The 19358-nt window shown below is 43.7% G+C and overlaps 1 protein-coding gene across 1 annotated transcript in view; it reads right to left on the reverse strand.

Annotated features, from left to right (window-relative positions):
• Positions 1–19358, reverse strand: part of Col6a6 (collagen type VI alpha 6 chain) — a 103921-nt gene that overhangs the window by 23263 nt on the left and 61300 nt on the right. Inside the window, exons 26-32 of the mRNA XM_052719030.1 lie at positions 16895–16930; positions 15964–16026; positions 8640–8702; positions 7417–7452; positions 7269–7305; positions 4563–4574; positions 1024–1517 (exon numbers count right to left, since the gene is read on the reverse strand). Coding sequence (XP_052574990.1) covers positions 1024–1517; positions 4563–4574; positions 7269–7305; positions 7417–7452; positions 8640–8702; positions 15964–16026; positions 16895–16930 — 741 coding nt within the window. The remainder of the gene's footprint in view (positions 1–1023; positions 1518–4562; positions 4575–7268; positions 7306–7416; positions 7453–8639; positions 8703–15963; positions 16027–16894; positions 16931–19358) is intronic.

Here is a 19358-nt window from a genome sequence, read left to right on the forward strand (position 1 = left end):
ACTCTCCACCTCTGAGACAGGGTCTCTCGCTGAACCTAGAGCTCAGCCATTCCTTTAGCTGTCTCTGTCCAGCTCTGGGCTTACAGATGTACAGTTTCATGCTTAGCCTTTGCTGGGTGCTGGGGACCTGAATTCAGGTCCTAACGCACTTTACTGCCTGAGTTACTTCTAGACCTCTATATTTTGGGTTTTGAGACAGGTTTTCACATAACCCAGACCAGCCTTGAACACACCATGTAGGTAAGGAAGCCCTCGGACTCCTGATCCTCATGCTTCTGCCTCCCAAGTGCAGGGATTAAGGGGGTGTGCCCCCATACCTAATTAGGCAACTTTTAAAAATCACACAGCCAAGCGATCGGCCTGGGAGGAGGGGACTGGACCTACCTGGACTGAGTCTACCAGGTTGATCTCAGTCCGCGGGGGAGGATTTGCCCTGGAGGAGGTGGGAATGGGGGGTGGGCTGGGGGGAAGGTGAGGGGGGCTATAGAGGGGAGAACAAGGGAATCCATGGCTGATATGTAGAACTGAATTGTATTGCAAAATAAAAATAAAAATTAAAAAAAATAAATTTAAAAAAAAATCACACAGCAATGACTACTACCAATGACTACTACCACGGTCATCTAAAGGACGTCCACACCTGTTTACTAGCCTCCTGATTTAGTGTCTTTGGATGCAGAAGCAATGCGGTGAGTAGCTAGGGAAGCAGTGGCCAAGCAACTGAGCATCAAGTCCTGACAAGGCCACCCCACACCTGAAGCTCACCTTCTCTAGGCTCAGTCTTCTCATCCACAAAATGAGAAGAATGATTTCCAATCTCGCAAACAGTAGTTGTGAGAACGCAGCAGGATAATGAACGTAGAGCTTACCTCGTGCCTGGTATCAGCAATCAAGCATCTATCATTGTATTTTGCTAACCAGGATGACCTTGTTCTGAAGGCAGGAAACTGTAGCTATGGACTTCATGAGGTTTGTGAATATTGGTGAAGTACACGAACAAAAACTGTTTTATACAACGCTCACCGAAAAGGCACGCTTGATGGACGGCACGTTGCTGAATGCGATCACCACTGGCACAATGTCCAGGGCACTGAACTCCATGGCAGCCGTGGTGATGGACTGGATATCAGCCGACTGACCACTGCTGAAGAACGTGGCAATTTTCCTCACATGAGCCCCTGGAAGGGTTCGCTTGAAGACGTTCCTAGAGACAAACCTCATGGCTTTGCCAATGTCCCTGCTGTCGGAGGATCTCTCATAAGGAAGAGCTTCGATTTCCCTCAGCAGCTGATCCTTCCTGTAGGTGTCTGAGAAGCGGATGAGGTGCCTGGTGTGGGAGTTATGGGATAGGATGGCAACACGGGCACCCACGGGGCAGCTGGTCTCCCTGACCTTGACATCCCTAACCAGGGAAGCCATCATCCCCTTCATCCGCTCGAAGTCCTGCTCTGTGACATCCCGGGACTGGTCCAGGACAAACACCAGCTCAGTTGGATGCACTGGGCACTCAGATATTTCTGAAAGACAAAAAAAAAAAAGCCTCTTATCATGCAGAATGTTTGCCTAAAAGCAATACATGGAAAGCAAAATCATTTTAAATGCTAACTATTCAAACATTTAAACATTAAATAATTAATAACCCAAATATTAAAACATATAAAATATTAAATGTTTACATCTTGAATCATTAAAATTGCTGTTCTAAAAGCTGGCTGTGCTCTCCTGAGATGAGCACAAAAGAAAACAGTCTAAAATCAACATGATTAGGGATTAAATCTGTAAGTTAATTACCCAGTTCCTTCTACATACTAGAACCTTTTTGGAAATATCCTTTACCCTACAGGAGCTGGCTCAAAGGCATAGTCTTCTGCATCTGCACTTTAATCATGTTAAAATACAAATTGTTTTCACTTAATGAGGAAAATAAAAACCAAGTGAAAAGGATTTTTTTTTTCCAGAGCTGAGGACCGAACCCAGGGCCTTGGGCTGGCTAGGCAAGTGCTCTACTGCTGAGCTAAATCCCCAACCGCCCCCCCCTTTTTTTTTTGGTTTTTCAGAGACAGGGTTTTTCTGTGTAGCTTTGTGCCTTTCCTGGAACTCGCTTTGTAGACCAGGCTGGCCTCGAACTCACAGAGATCTGCCTGCCTCTGCCTCTGCCTCCCAAGTGCTGGGATTAAAGGTGTGCACCACCACCACCCGGCATGAAAAGGATTTTAAAGGAATAGCTGTGGAGACTCCTTATACAATTAAAAAAACAAACCCTGGAGGATAAAGGTCTAGGGATGTAGCTGAGTCAGCCTGGTGTCACCTGACATGTACAAAGCTCTGGGTTTGAGCCTCAGCACCATATAAAACAGATATGGTAGCATATGCCTGCAATCCCACACTTGGGTGGTAGAGCCAGGAAGATCAGAAGTTCAAGGTCACTTTGAACTACAAAGCTTCACAGACAAAAGGAATGACTCCATGGTCAGTTATACTACATGTTGAAAGCAAACTCATCCATTGCAGGGGAGATGGGACATAATTTATTAGCCTCTGAATCTATAGTGGGATGAACATGTTTTTCAAAATCAAAGTAATGCTAATTTTACAATTAAAAGGTGACTCGTAACTAAATTTGGACTTGGTGCTTCTAGCTCTGTTAGGGTTGTTTTGTACAGGGTACAAAACCCAGCAGTGATGCCAGTATAATTTAGAGATGCAGGGGAGAAAAGATGAACAGTACTGTCTGAAAACACAGAAAAAGTTTTAGATTCCAAGGAAAAAACTATGTAAGGGCTAATTCGAAGTACAGCCCTGAAGCCAGCATGCTGTTTCCAGGAGCCCCAAGGACTCTGGAGAGCACACTCTGATGGCTTCTGCCACCACAAAGCAGGTGACATCACTGTCTACTATCCCACATGCTGCCAACTCATTCTCTGGCCTTGTTAATAATTGCAACTTTTTATTTGAAACTTCTTCCTAATAAACTGAGATTAGCCAGAGCCAAAGTCCACACACCCCAGCGAACTTCTACAGTGAGAACAGCCACAGAGCAGCCATTCCGAAGCCGTGGGGCCTCACATTGGATTTTATACTTCCACTGTCGATTACATTTTTATCCACTTATCCACAAGAAAACCTAAAACTCCATGGCACAGTTAAAACTAGAACAATTAGCTTTATATCCCCTCTTTCATGACATGTGTCTTCATGTGCACTCAGTCCTTCCTTACTGCCTAATATTGACATTACTTGTTCTTCTTTCTACACGTTATACTGTACCCACACATACCTTGGTTTATCTACATATGACAGGCTATGAGGGGGAACATGATTTTCTGAGATTATGTAACCTCATTTAACATTGTAAGTCCATCTATTTTCTGCAAACTTGGTGATTTTCCTTGAGAGCTGAATTTTAGTCCATCATATGTATTAGACTACAACAACCAGCTTGATGTAGCCTCTAGCTCCACCTCCATTTGTTTTTAACATGCCAATCCCCACCCCTCACCCCCACCCCTCACCCCCACCCCTCACCCCCACTGTATCACAGGGATACTGGGCTCTGTTGCTTCCTAGGGAATGTCTGGGTCTGCCCTGTTCCGAGGTGTTGGGATTTGAATCCCCCTGCCATGCACTTAGAAAACGGTGGCTCCTTTAGTCATGACTTCAAGTTCACCCCTTCAGAGAGGATTCCTGGTCCAAACAGTATCCATCCCTGCCCCTGACACTACTCGGTTGCAGTGCAGCCTGGGCGTTATCTCAGATTCTGAATTCTTTCATTTTTTTTTTTTTTTTATTTGGACTCTCCATGAATCTTGTCTGCTGCCAACTCGGTCCCCAGCAGAAAACAAGAGACTAGATCACAGGAGGCTTTGAATAAATCCTCGTTGAAGGAATGAATCAGCAGAGGGTAAAGGCTGGTGAATTTACATAAGGGGATATATATATATATATATATATATATATATATATATATATATATATCTCAGGTTGATGATGGGTTTATAAAAACATATCCTGTAATAAGCATTGGTAAAACACACAAAAAATGAGGCTAAAAGATACTGAGCCAGGTTGGTAATTAATGTTAAGCATGAGCTATGGAAGTCTCAGCATTATCTCCACTGCACATTTCACTCACTCGTTATCTGATCCTACTTCCATTCTGCCCCTCTGCATCTTAATCACTGAACTACAGAGAGGACATGATAGAGAGGGGGGAGAGAAAGAGAGGCGGAGTGAGAAGAGAAGTGAACAGAGGACAGGAGAGAGAAGATGAGAGAAAGAGGGAAGGGAGGAGGGAGGAATGATATTTTTAAAAAACCAGGTAGGGAGGTGAATGGTGATGCACGCCATTAGAATATTATTAACAACGAAAGGGCCTTTCAGTTGGTTGGGAAACAGCAGTGAAACTCAGCTACAGCTGATGAGTCATTAGAGGCAAGGGTCTGCTGCGAATGTGAGCAAAGGAAGCCCGGGTCCAAGTTCTAGCAGCTGGCAGGAAGCACGATGCTTGACCTCATCCTTCCTTAGAGCTTGAGTAAAGCATGTTGCAAATGATGATCACTCACCATGTCTGCCAGCTGGGGAGGAAGAACAAGAGAGAGTGGGTTATTACTTGGTGGGACAACAGGGTTCTAGATTGCATGGGGAAGTCAGAGCAGTGGAACCCTGCCTGCCTGTGTGCCGAACTCAAAACTCAAGGCAACAGACAGTCTGGAGAGAATGCAGCTGGGCCCTGCATCCTGGGATAGCAGGATTCCCTCCAGAGGGGAGGAGATAGGGGAGGCAGGACAACATAAACATAAATCAACACCCTGCAGTCGCAGGAGGTAGAGACCCTCTGAGAGGGGACATGACACTGCAGGAGCTGAGCTCGATTTGGGAAGTTAGATGGTCCCAACCTCTCTTCATAATTTCTCATGTACAGATCTATAGATATCAACTATATATGTGCAAACATGTATGTGTCTTTTGTTTGATTTTCTTGTTTTGTTTGTTTTTTAAAAGGAGGTATAGGGGTGATGAGGATCAAGCTCAGGGCTTTTCTCACTTTCTAATGACCAGCTAAGGACTCTACCTACCACTGTGTTACATCCCTTTTGTCTTCTGCAGTGCGGGGGATTGAACCAGGCTCTTGCCCAAGCTAGTCAAGTGCTCCACCAATGACCTACATCCCTAGCTCAAATACATACACATATATGCAGAGCTATACATGCATATACGTATGTACATATAAATTTGCATGCATATGTCTCTATGTACACATAGTACATGCCTGCATGGGTTGAGTTTCTCTTATCTAAAAGGCTGGAATTACTAGTGTTACTGATCTAGATTTTTTTTTCCCAGGGTGGGATATTTACACACATACATAATGAGATCTCTTGGGAGCAGACCCAAGTCTCAAGTCAAAACTCATTATGTTTCATATGTTCTGATGTGTGTAAAGTGAAGGTGGGTATATACGTTGTATTTAGTGTGCCCATGTTTTGACTACAGTTTGTCACATGAGGTGTGAACTTTTCCACTTGTGACATTATGTCAGCCCTCAAAATGTTTGGGGATTTGGGAGGATCGCCCTGTAATTGGACATGTTTGTGTATCATATAATTGAAAGTGATACACGTGCTCTGAAAGAAACAAATATTGGCTGGACCTGTAGTGCCTGGCTACAAGGCATGCACAGTTGTTTAAATTTCAAATAATTGAATGAAAAATTTAGCTTCTAGGTGACATTCTTCACATTTTAGTGTCCAAAGCCACGTGTGACTGGCAGCGAGGCTGCTGAATGGTGCAGGGGGTACCTCTACCAGGGCAAATTGTTCAACTGGGCAATGCTGCCTTGGGCCACTCATTCACAGAGGTCCCCTCCTCCGCGAGGCCAGGTCTGGGAGGAGTCCTGACTGTGGTCATGTGCTTTTATAAAAAGTACAGAAGTTTTTAACTCTTTTGTGTTCTAAGTCATACTCCTGAAATAATGTTGTGTATTTTGGACCAGGTGTGCTGGATGGAACCCTCACACTTTGAAAGATCAGGCCCTGCTCGTGGCTCTGCCACTTATGATTACTGTCCACTTGGCTCCCACATCAGGAAAAAAAAAAACCTACTGTGCTAATTCAACCTCAAAACAGCCTATCTTCACGGACTCAAGGTACAGGTTTTGATTCCCACCAGCGTTCCTTTCTGCTACGGAGAGAGAGGCCGAGTCCTGAGCAGCTTGGTTGAACGGTTTCTAGAGCCATTGAAATTCTCTGGCTCTGGGCCTGGGGAGACGGCTCAGTGGTTAAGAACACTTGCTGCTCTTGCGGAGGACCTGGGTGTGCTTCCCAGTCTAGGGGATCTGATGCCCTCTTCTGGCCTCCATGGGCACTGCATGCATGTGGTGCACATACACTCAGGAGCACACACACACATATGAACGTACAAACGTTTGTTTTTTAAGTTCTGTGTCTCTAGCAACAACGCCCTCTATAGAAATGGTCCCTACTTTATCTGTTTTTTTCTCCCAAAATTGCCTTGAAGAAACTTTTAATGCCTCCTTTCAGTTGCTGTGTTTACTCAAGGAGCATTGTGCATATTTAAATGAACATTTGACACAATGAAGGTGTGAATACAGAATTGCAACATCAGTTGATATTTACAATGATAAGAATATACCCTGTTACAAGGATCTTAAATTCAAAGAGCTTTTTGCCAAATCTGAACACCTTTTTGCTTTTTGTATTTTTGAGAAAATTATCGGGAGAACAAGTGTTATTACGAATTTCACAAGCCAATCAATAATCCCAGTCAAGCTCATCTTTCCAGGAAAGGAGCAATAGACCAGAAACCCAAACTAGGGCTTCCCCCACATTGTCACAACTGCCTCTTCATACTGCCAACTCAGTCCTGTCAATACTATCTGACGTCAGCAATCATCTCCAACTCAGCTCAGTAGGACTCTTCTCTTCCCTGACTGACTTGACCACTGGGGAAGTTCTGACCTCAGTCTTCCACAGGTTTAAAGCCTCCAGTGTATATAACTACGCAGCACTGGGAACGGGCCCCAACACACTCTCTGGTAGCCAGAGAGGTAGTTAATAGGCACCACCCCCTCCCTGTGGACTCAAAATTTACTCATGACATCTCTCATGTGAAGAGACTGGTTGGTAAATTACATCTGTTCTGAGAACCAAGTTCCCTAACTTCCTTCTAAGAAAGCTGATAGATCATGAGTGCAGAGGGATATGTGTGGGGGGTGGGGTGGGGGGCGTTATTTTAAGGAGAGTACTTACGGCTGTGATCCCGCACATACTGAATGAGGTCACATGTCTGTGGTTCAAAGATAAAACATGGAGAATTAACCATATCTCTGGGTCATGAAGTTTATAAATAAAGGTAAAGGCATACTCAGAGTACCGTGTGGAAATAGGAGATACTTACGGAAAATGAAGCCAGTCCTCGGGCCCCTTTCATGCCCTAGGAAAGGAAACAAGCGAAACCTGTTTTATGGCTGTGCACTTACACCTCGGTAGCCAGGATGTGCACCCACACTGCTCGGAGGAACCTTTGAAAAGGGCGTACTCCCATGAAGTTAAAGGGAGCAGAGAACACACGTGGGACACACACTGCCCCTTGAAGAGAACACTGAGTGCACACACGCCTCCAAGGTTGCTTTCCCCAAGTCCTGGCAGAGAAGCCTAGAACCTGACCGGGCTGCCCACCTGAGGGTGGCCCACAGAGACTTGGAGCAGGCATTTCAGTTCACAACTAGCAAAGACTGAGTCACCTGTTCCCAGATGCCTTTCCTGTGACTGAGTCTTCCACCCTATGTTGTATTTCCACCATGAGCAGAGGTCAAAGCCGAGCCTAGACCATTCCTATCCAAGGCTGATGCACAGAGGGGCTAGCCTCAAACACCTGAAAAGCTAATCGCAACCTCTCCCCCAAATGAATATACACATGTGCGTGTCTGGGTAAAGGGTGGAAAGAACAAAACTGGCTTAACTTCTTATCTCAATCCCATCCTGGAACAGGGAGAGTCTGGCTTCTCTCAAACAGAAACAACAAATGAAAAAAATGCAATGGTGCCCCACCCAAACTCCCAGATCTGTTCCACAGGAGCACAGTCTTAATCACACTTACTGCTCATCCTTCTGAATGCACACACCCACTGTATTCATTGATCACTTGCTAACGTAGGATGGAGACAGCGACTGGACTGATAAACATGCTCACTGATAAGAATATGAAATCTCAGGCTGCTGAGAGGGCTCAGTGGGTCCAGGTACCTGCAGCCAAGCTTGATGACCTGAGTTCATTCACCAGGACCCACACATGCAAGGAGGGGACTGATTCCCAAAGTTGTTCTCTGACCTCCACAAGTATGCCGTGGTATGTGCCCCACCCCCAAAACATAAATCTATAAATGTAAAAAGAAAACACTTTGAAAGAGAAACCCCATTTTGGTCTGATTTTTCATTTCTCCATTTCCTCCCTCCAAAGAGACATATTTAATTGGCCCCAAACTCTCCTTGGCTAGAACACATGGGCTAGTGGACACTGTGGCCAAGCAGCAGAGAAGAAGGTACATAGGCTTGGAGAGGGGCGTGCCCACGCACTGACCTCTAAGGTGCAAAGCGCTCACAGGGGATATTTCTTCTCACCTTCCGTCCAGGGGGTCCCGGCTCCCCAGAGGATCCTGGCTCTCCTGGAAGCCCAGCAGATACCTCAAAGCAGAATTAATTCACTTTATAACCATATTTTATACATCATGTAAATGGTTTAAATTCAAACTTAAAATACTGACACTATTTCAAAAGTAGAACTCCCGAAGCAAAACCATCCATTTTCATCTTAGAAAATTTCTAAATTTCATCAATTTAGAAAATTGATAGATTTCTAAAATACTCAAAAGGGGGTCCCCAGCAACAGTTTGTTTTTCAAATGTTACTTATGAATACTTTGCTACTTTTCTTGTTCTGTTGGTATTAAGATGTCTTTTTGAAAACTGATTTGTATCATACTTTTTCCTGATGCCTCAATTTTGGTTTTGTTTCTTTGATATAAGGTCTTCCTGTACAGCCCTGACTGGCCTCCAATTCACCATCCTCCTGCCTCTGTCTCTCAAACACTGGGATGACAGGTGTGTACTCCCATGCCTGGCTCTCTGCTACTTTTTAAATTTACATACATATATACAAGCATTCATTAATACATATATACATACATATTTTGGTTACTAAATATTCTTATACACAAAATCACTTTTCATGACTTCATGGTATTTTACTGTGTGGAAATTCTGTGATTTATTTAATTTGTTCCTTGCTGTTGGCATTTAAGTTTGATGCTGTTAACAAGCAATACTATTATGAAGTTATATACACAATTCTGATTATTAGTGAACATTAATAAGACTAGGATTGTTGAGTCAAGGGAAAGTGGTTTTCTTAAGAACACGAAGGTAACTAAATTGACGCGCGCGCACACACACACACACACACACACACACACACGAAATTGTGATCACATGCTAAGTCACAAAATCCATAGGGGAAAACAACAAAACCAACCACACCAAAATAGCAACAACAAAACATTTAACAGTTGGCTGTAACGAAAAGAACATAACAGCAAAAATAATGACAGAAACAACTGTTGTCTTGTTTACTGTATGTTAAGAATTTTTTCTATGCAAATTTAACAATACAGTTTGTCCTAGAAAAGGCTAGCATTTAGATTTCGTTGAAGAAACGATATTGTTTTCTTCATTCAAAATGCCACTAGAGAAGAGGCTATAGAAATCTCTCAGTGGTTAAAATCACCTCCTGCTTCTCCAAAGGTTCCAAATTTGGTTCCCGGCATCCGTGTCAAGAGAGTCACAAACCTGTAATTCCAGCTCCAGGGGATCTGATGCCCTCTTCTGGCCTCTGCATGCACCTGCACTCATACACATATATCCATCGATAGACACACATGCGTGTGCACACACACACAATTTTTTAATGCTACAGGATTTATATCTTTTACAGTAATAAGTGAAGTTATCTAAAAACTAATTTATAAAAGCATGGCCTGTGGAGAAATAAAGAATCATTACTGTCCCCCAGGGTCCAAATGATATTGACAGTATTGAAAAAAAAAAAAACTTAATGTCCTCATTTTATTTAAGAGGTATGTTTATCTTCAAGAGAAAAAAGAGGCAGACTGAATACTTTTGTCCATTTCTAATATTTTAACAATAGATTTTAGAGTAAAAATGAATACTACAGGAAAAAGAGGAAGTCTCAGTGTTTTGGAGCCTGGAAATCAGCTAAGTGTTGTGTGAGATGGCTTGGCAGATCTGAGGAATCTGAATCTTGAGCCAGCAGCAGAGAAATCGAGAACCAGCGGGTTTGGTATCACACATTCCCAGAAGGCCCAGGTGTTGCATGAATCTTAATTGATCTTATAATAAAAACCCAGAACCAGACCATTGTGGCCTTGAACTCACAGAAATCCAGACAGATCTCTGCCTCTGCCTCTTGAATGTTAGGATTAAAGGTGTGTGCCACCACTGCCTGACCTCTGTGGCTGGCTCTGTCCCCTGATCTTCAGGCAAGTTTTATTTCTCAGATTACAAGCAATATGTCACCATACTCAGGCTTTGGAGGCCAGGTGCCTCAGAAGCAGAGGTGAAGAAGCCAAATAAGGAGGGTTAGTGGGAAATCACTAGAAGAATTCCCCACTCTCCATTTTCAGCAGGTCGTTGGATACACTTTTCTCCACCAGCAAAAGAAAAACAAAGATAAAACAGGGATGGGACTCTGGGTAGAGCTGAGGACCGATGTTACCACACTGAACCAGGAAACCAAATGAAAATATGCACACTGAGTGCGAGCCTCCAGCTCTCACTGTCCTTATGTCTTCTAGAAAACTGGCATCCAGAGCTGTACTCTCCAGAAACAGGTAGAAGAAATTTGAAGGGTTGTTAAGCACAGAGTTCCATCAGATCATTGTCCAGTGAATTCGTATCTGACAAACTCCAATCATGTCCTCCATCTTCCCAATCAGACCTTTTCTACTCGATTCTCAGTGTGAATACACAGCTCATTCTTGAGGTATAAGAGAGATAAAAGTCAAAACAGAAGAAAACTGTAGAAGACAGACTGTTGAGCAAAGAGGATCTAAAAGCACTCATTTATATCCTCAGGGTGATAAGGAAAAAAATGCTTCAATCATGAAACAAGAATAGTATACTATGGAAAAGGAACAGTCAGATTTTAGCAACAAAGGTAAAGTATGGGATATATATTAAAAATAAAATCATGCCGGGTGGTGGTGGTGCACACCTTTGATTCCAGCACTCGGGAGGCAGAGCCAGGTGAATCTCTGTGAGTCCAAGGCCAGCCTGGTCTACAGAGTGAGATCCAGGATAGACACCAAAACTAGACAGAGAAACCCTGTCTTGAAAACAACAACAACAAAAAGTTATAAAAATAAAATCAAGAAACATTCTCAGAAAGGAGAGAAAAACATCAAAGAGATGTTGAACAAATAAAATACAACAGGAAGTAAACTAAAGGACTGTATTATTACACTGAATAATAGGTATCTCAAAAATGCAGAATTAGAGAACACTAGAGGCAGGGGACACAAATCAACAAAATAATAAGCATTTCCTAGAACTGAAGGACACATATTTTGAGGGTCAAGGGGCCTGCTTCATGCTCAGGAAAATGGATAACAATGGCCAGATCACAAAACCCAAGGCAGATTAAAACGCTGGTGACTCAGAGGCGATCCTGTGGGGTTCCAGAGAGAAAACACTGGCATACAAGGATTTGAACGGCCTTAGACTTCCCAAAGAACAAATAACAGAAATAACAGAAAACATAACTGCCTTCAAAATTCCAGCCCAGAGTTGTACACTAGCCAAAATATCGACACATCTGGAGGTAATAAAAGTCCTTTTCAGATGCTGGTAGTATCATCAAATGTTCCTGTCAGTCATGTCCTCTTAGCAGCTTGTCAGGGTTTGCACATGAAATGACCTCTTACCCGACTTATGTTTGGAACTTTGGTATCCAGATGCTGGCCCTATTTGGGGAGGCTTTGGAAGCTTTAGAAAGTGGAGCTTAGCCAGAGGAAGAAAGTCATGCAAAGATATGCCTTAAAGCTTCGACTGGGTCCCCAGTCGGCTCCATTTTCCTCTGTTCCCCCCCACCATTGTGGTGTTCCTCCCATGAGCCCCCAAACACGAACCAAATGACCACGGACTGAATCCTCTGATACTGGGAGCTAAAATAAACCTTCATTCTCTACAGTGATAAGAAAAGTGATGAATACAAGGTTCCTGGCTGAGTGTTCCATGATGGGAAATCCAGGAGGGTGTGGGAAAGAGAGGGAGAGAGCTGACAGGGGTGAGTGGAGGGGATCTCAGAGCCAGGTGCAGGGCGGCTGAAGAGTGGCAGCTGACACCAGGCAGCAGGGAAAGCAGGTCAGGCTGCTCAGGATATGCCTGCTGCATACGCAAGTCTCTTCTGTATGCAGATCAATGTCAGGTTAAGAGAGGGGAACCCCCAACTTTATAGTGGGAAATAAGTTCATATCACCTAAAACTCAAACATCAAAAAGCAGGAATGCAAACAGATTGCCAATTCCAAAACAACCTCTTGAGATGAAAGCCGTTTTTTTGGAGACAAGGAAATAGGAGGAGGTGGAGAGAGGGTGGGACTGCCATTTTCTCTTGTGCTGGGTCGGGGTGAGGTGAGGGCCTCGGGTACATCAGACAAGCGCTCTACCAGTGAGCCATGGTCACAGTCTGGGGTCGCCTCTCTTTAAATTCATTTTTAAGATGACGGATAAAAGCTATTTTAAAGTAAGGAAACTTAAGAGGTTGTCTGACTCTTTAAGCAGGAATGTCCAACAGGACGACAGTTTCTGGAGACATGCTGGTTGCTCTAATTAGGGAAGGAGGGTGGTAGTTGGAGTCCAGTGGAAGGCTCCAGGGATACAGTTGAACAGCCCACACCACCCAGGGGCAGCCTCCCCAGTGAAGGCTATCCAGCCCCAGTTGGCAATAGTGCCCAGGCCCAAGATCCCTGCTTGAAACCTGTTTGAAGATTTTTTTGCTTTTGTTTTTGTTTTCAACACACATACAAACATACATATATGCACAGCTGAAACAGGCTTATAGATAAAAAAAAAAGAAAGAAAGAAAAACGTCAAGGTAAAGATTCAGTGAACTCACGCTAAGAACAGAGTAACTCCAAGAGACCTGAAAAAACATTCATAATTGAAGGCTAAATCTTTCCAGAGAAAACATTTGCTCTTCCAGGCGAAACCCTGGACATTTTCAATGTTTAAACTCCAACTTCAAATCCAAGTATTACTCATGTCAAGGGGAGGGAAGGAAGCAGTTGGGGAGAGAGAAACTAGGAAGTTACAGAGTCCAACACGGAGAACAAAGAAGGAACCAGAAAGCCTCTCCAGAGGCCCAGACACCGAGCCTGCGCGTCTCCTAGCAGTTAAGTGCACTAAAACTCAGAGACTGTGCCATCATAGGGAGGGCCCCAACAAACGGCCGCACTTGTTAGCATGCTGCTGGTGTTCAAGGCTACACCACTCCGTTAATAAGCCCAGGGAAATGATCCAGAGACGTTTCAATGCAGATGACATCTGGATTAATTTGAAAGTCTTTTCCAATTATTTTCCTAATTATATTCATCTTCATCATTGCTGAGGGCAGACTTGCAATCCGAAAACACATACGAGGAAGAGAATGACAGCTGGAAGCAGCCACCGCCATCCCTCCCCCCCTCTCCCACTCGGGAGCAACAGGGGGAAGAGGTCATTCCTTGTTTTGAAGCCTTAAAACCTCCAAACATGGTCCCTATACATAAAGTTCCTCTTAGAGTATGTAGAGAAAAACTAGATCACAGTAAAATTCACTGTGGAGACAAAGCGGGAAACTCTCAAGTGTATGTTTCTGTATCAGGGTTCTTCTAAGACCTTGTCATGGACAGGGTCATAGACAGGTTTTTTTCCGATCATGAGTCTGTTCAGAAAGAAAAGAGGCAAATACTTTGAGAGACAGTTTGTTGTGGGAGATCTGTTTGTGTTGCTGCCCTGAGATAGCCAATGAAGTCAGACCTTGGTTCACAGGGCCGAGTCCACATTCAGCTGGCTGGAGTGGACCATAGAGTTTTCTGGCTGACTCAGAGGAAGCTAGAGGGACACACAGAATGAATAAGGAGGGGTGAGGGAGATGTGCCGGCCTCTTCAATAGGGAAGGTAAAGAAGAGAACAGGTGACCATTTCTCTGTCGTTCCGTGATCTCTCAGGTTTATTCCCTAACATTTAACTCCTGAGTTCTATTTTGTAATAAAGCAATAAAAGACATCACAATAACAATTGACCTAAGCGTGCCTCATCACAATAAAATCTCAATTAAACAAATCTAAAGTCAATAAATGCAAGTGTTCCGTCCTTTTTCTATCCCCCTCTTCCGTTCTCTGGAGACGTGGGCTCACTATGCAGCCCAAGATGGCCTTGAACTTGAGATCCTTCTGTCTTTGTCTTCCTACTACTGATAAAAGGCATGGGCTGCCACCTCCATTTCTAACCGTCTGTAACCTGAGGCTCACTCCTGTGACACATGGTGGAGAGTGGTGTGCAACTGACACACAAAATGTCAGGCAATACTCAACTCTCCCATCAGCTTAGGAAGACATTCGGTTTGACACCCAGAAATCCCACAAAACACAGGAAACACCTGGTCAGCGAGGAGAGGACCTTATTAAAAGTAGTTCAACAAAAGCTTTGATAATAAAAGCAAGGTGTTAATGGATATTAGTGTTCACCAAGTCTGCTAGGAAGACTGGATTAAACTGATCATACAAGAACCTGCTTTGGATCACAAAAATCCCTTTAAAAGATCTTATTTCCATGGTTAAGAATGATACATTGGCCACGGAATGGGTAAACTTGGTTGATAAAACAGTTCATTGCGGCCGGGCGGTGGTGGCGCACGCCTTTAATCCCAGCACTCGGGAGGCAGAGCCAGGCGGATCTCTGTGAGTTCGAGGCCAGTCTGGTCTCCAAAGCGAGTTCCAGGAAAGGCGCAAAGCTACACAGAGAAACCCTGTCTCGAAAAACCAAAAAAAAAAAAAAAAAAAAAAGGAAAAAAAAAACAGTTCATTGCCTTCTTGGTGGCACTGGAAGATGAGTGTGGGGTCTATTTTTCATTCCACAAATAGAGCTTAACCCCAAATGCACACATTTTCTAATTTTTTAGTTTTTAAGACTAGGTAACAATTCTAATGACCATTAACACGGATGAGGCTCTGCCAAAGTAGCTGGAGTTGAGGGCTGAAGAGATGGCTCCGCTGCTGAAGAGCTCGCTGTACAAGATGAGGACCTGACAAACTCCAACACCCGTATAAGAGCCATGTACAGTGGTGCGTACCTATAACCCCAGAACCAGGAGGCAGAGGCAGGCTACCCAGGCTTGCTGGCCAGTCAGTCTAGCTGAATTGGTAAGTATAAGTTTCAGTGAGAGACCCTGACTTGAACGATAGGATGGAAGGGCTGGAGAGATGACTCAGCAGGGAACAGCACTTGCTGCTCTTGCTTAAGACCTGGATTTGATTCCTGAGCACCCACGTGGCAGCTCACAACCACATGTAATTCTAGTTCCAGGCGACCTGATGCCCACTTTTGGTCTCTGTGGGCAATAGGCATGCATGAGCATGCTTAGATGCGTGCAAGCAAACACTCACATCCTTTCAATGTTTTTTGAAAAAAAATATTAAGAGAAAAAGATGACGAGTGATTGAAATAGACACCTAACATTGATATCTGGTTTCTATATGCACACATACATGAACACGCATCTGGCATGCATGCATACACACACTCATCATACATGTGAACATCATCAATCTCTCTTTCTCTGCCCAGACATATCTGCACAAAGCAGCTGAAGTTATCTGCTGGATAGCTTACCGTTTTGCCTCTGGCTCCCTTGGGGCCAGCCTCTCCTGGATCCCCAGGATCCCCAGTTTCACCCTAAATAAATATATTAAAATTAAAAGAAGAATTATTATTGAAATCAAATACAAATGTCACAGAGGCGTATCTATGTCTGTAAACTGACTCAGATGTCAAGTCGTATACATGTTGCCTTGTGTTGCTCTCTCCATAGCAGACCGTGTCATCACTGGCCCATGGGTCAGTTTTCCAGACCAGAACTCAGGCTCCTTGGAGAACTAAGCACTCCTTTTGTTTGGTCTTCTGACCTTACCGCAGGGCCTGACATTTACGGAGTTCAGTAAAATTTTCCAGAGGAATGAAAGCACCGAGGTGGAGGTTATCATTGCGGCTTCTCACGTGACAGCGGTTTCTACAAACACACTGGGAAAACTCAAGCCAGGTAACATCTCAGCATCTGCTTTATTTCTCTACATTTTACTTTCCTTTAAGCCAGCAGTTCTCGATCTGTGCATGGTGACCCCTTTGGGGGATTGAACGACCCTTTCACAGGGATGGCCTCAGACCATTAGAAAACACAGATATTTATAATTCATAACAGTTAGGAAGTAACAATAAAAATAATTTTGTGGTTGGGGTCACAGCAACATAAGGAACTGAATTAAAGAGTCGCAGCTCTAGGAAGATTGAGAACCAGTGCTTAAGCAATGAATAGGGAAGGAGAATATTTGAGGAGAAAACGTTTAAAACGATTATCTTTCTCCCTTTATAAATTAAAAAACTTAAAGTGGAATATTTTTAAAGTTCTTATATTCATAAACAAACAGATCATATTAAACTTGATAGGAGCTCTTCCCTATGATACCCCACCCTGCAGTGGAATATTTATTTCTCATTAACTGTCCTAAGATAGAGTCCCCAGCTCTGGACTGTGAAGTGCACGTACCTTTGGTCCACTTTCTCCAGGGAATCCTTCTTGTCCCTGCAGTCAACAACAGAGGAAATCAATACACACACACTTGGCTCAGGTAGATTTATATTGACTGTAATTCTACCACCTTCTTTGTTTATATGCCTGTGCATCAAGGAAGGGCTGAACCCACTGGAAACTAGGCAGCACTATCGGAGAAACACATTCCAGTTTCTAAACTCGGTTACTCATGGGTTACATAAGCAAGATGGCAGTCTAAGAGGACAGGCAGAAATATTTGAGGAGAAAGTTACCTGGAGAATTACAGAGGGCCTCAGTCTTATCTAAGCGCATGTTAAAGAAGAGAGGGTCACTTGGCCATGTGTCTCCGAGTGACAAGTAACCTTTCTCAAGTGGGTTTCGATGGAAAGGTTTAGGAAGTCAACAGAATCCAGACCTGACCTTTCATCTTACCTTCCTTTGGCCAGACTCACTGAAGAGCTTTCCTACCTATAGTGGGTAGCCGGTCCAGCTTTGACCTGGAAATACCACCCCTTTTGAGGCTTCGGTAACTGTCACGCCTACAAGGCCGAGCCGAGAGAGGACGATGAAGACCCCAGATCCAGAGGAGGGAGCTCTCTTGGTTCCTGGACCCTGGACGCCGGAGACCAGCTCCAGAGAACACTGCCAGACTGCTCTACACCTTTCCCAGACCCTGTAACCTATCCCTTCATTTGTAAGTTACCCCACAAAATAAACTTCCCTTTTAACTACATGGAGTTGCCTTAATAATTTCACCAATACCTGCCCTCATCTGATAATGTTATGTTACCTAAAATAAAGTTTCTTCTCTTTTGTACATGCATGTGTGTGCAAAGGGATGCACACTCATGGGTGTGCCAGTAGAGACCAGGAGGACGTCATGTGTCTTCCTCTGTCACTCTCGACATCTTAGTTTTGAGACAGGGTCCCTCACTGAACATGGAACTAGGCCAGCAAACTCCCAGGACTCAGCCATCTCTACCCCACCCCCGCCATGCTGGGGTTAAAAGCATCACAACCACAGTCACCATTTCCATGGGTACTAGGGATTTGAACTCCATGTTTAGTGAGAGATCCTGTCTCAAAAAATAAGGTAGGACGGGATAGAGGAAGACCCACCCCCAGCCCCGCTCAGTCCTGCCCCACCCCACCGCCTGTTAACATCTAGCCTCCACACTTACATATGTATGAACATGTGGTCCCCCATGTTCACACACATTTTTATAATAAACTTCATATGTATTAATTTTATAGACAGTCTATGTTCAATGTCACTATTGAATAGGCTATTAAAAATTTCCTTTTCTGTGGAATAATAATGTTTTCAATTATTCTATGTTCTAATGAACATTATTAAAAGTCCTCATTTTTTAGTTTTAATTTTCAAAAATCTTTAGCCGTTGTGGTTTTTCCTCCCAATACCATCTGGGATCACCCCCATGGGACTCCACTAGCGGTACACTGATCCTTTCTACTATTTTAGACTACTCTTCTAAAGATTTCATTATCTCTCAGATCTTTATCATGGATCTCTAACTTTTGTTTATATTTTCTGGGCATTTTGTAATAATAATTGGGTATTTTTCATGATGATTATATGTGTACACATGCATAAGCATGGTTGTGTGGGGGTCTGAACATGTGCATGTGTGTGCATGCATGTAGACAAGGGCAGAGAAGAACCTTGGGTGGTAGTCTTCAGGTGCCTGGTGCCTTTATTTTGAGACAGGGTCTCCACTGGCCTTGAACTTTACCAAGTAGGCCAGACTAACTGGCCAGCAAGTTCCGGAGGTCTACCTGTTTCTGTCTCCCATCACCACTGGGCTTATATGTATCCACTACCACACCACTGTTTACGTGGGTTCTAGGGACCGAATTCAGGAACTCATGCTGACAAGGCAATGCTTTACTTACTGAACCATCCTCCCAACCACTTATCATTGTTTTAAAGTCGTCATTATTAGCATATCAAAATGACTGGCTTTAGTCAACTTATTTATTTTCAGGCATTTACATATCCAGTAACAACATAATCATTTTTAATTTTAAGTTACCATTTGGGCAAATGCATTAAGAAAATGCTACAAAATTTCTCACTAATAACTGAAGCAATCATAACAATCATAACAATCGGAAGACAAGATGTGAACCGGCTCCTGAGTGAAGCTCCACCCAGAACCTCTGAGATTAAAGGCAGTTCAAGCTGGAGCATGCCGGGCCATGTTCCACAGCCACGACATCGCAGGGCAGCACAGATGATTCGTTTTCAATTCTCCGTTTTCACCCGCCCCTGGAACCCTGGCAAGATTCTCCACCATACTGCCCACAGGACATCAACAAGTGAGCTGTCGAATAGATTTTCAGTTGGGCCAGACTAATTATATATTGCCTTCCTTCTCTTAGCCCTGGCAAGCCAAACAAGCAAGCAAAAGCACAGAGACTAGGTCCCGCTTCAGTG

This window comes from Peromyscus californicus, unplaced genomic scaffold (genome assembly GCF_007827085.1).
Source record: "Peromyscus californicus insignis strain IS unplaced genomic scaffold, ASM782708v3 Scaffold_11__1_contigs__length_118956290, whole genome shotgun sequence".
Taxonomy (NCBI): Eukaryota; Metazoa; Chordata; class Mammalia; order Rodentia; family Cricetidae; genus Peromyscus; species Peromyscus californicus.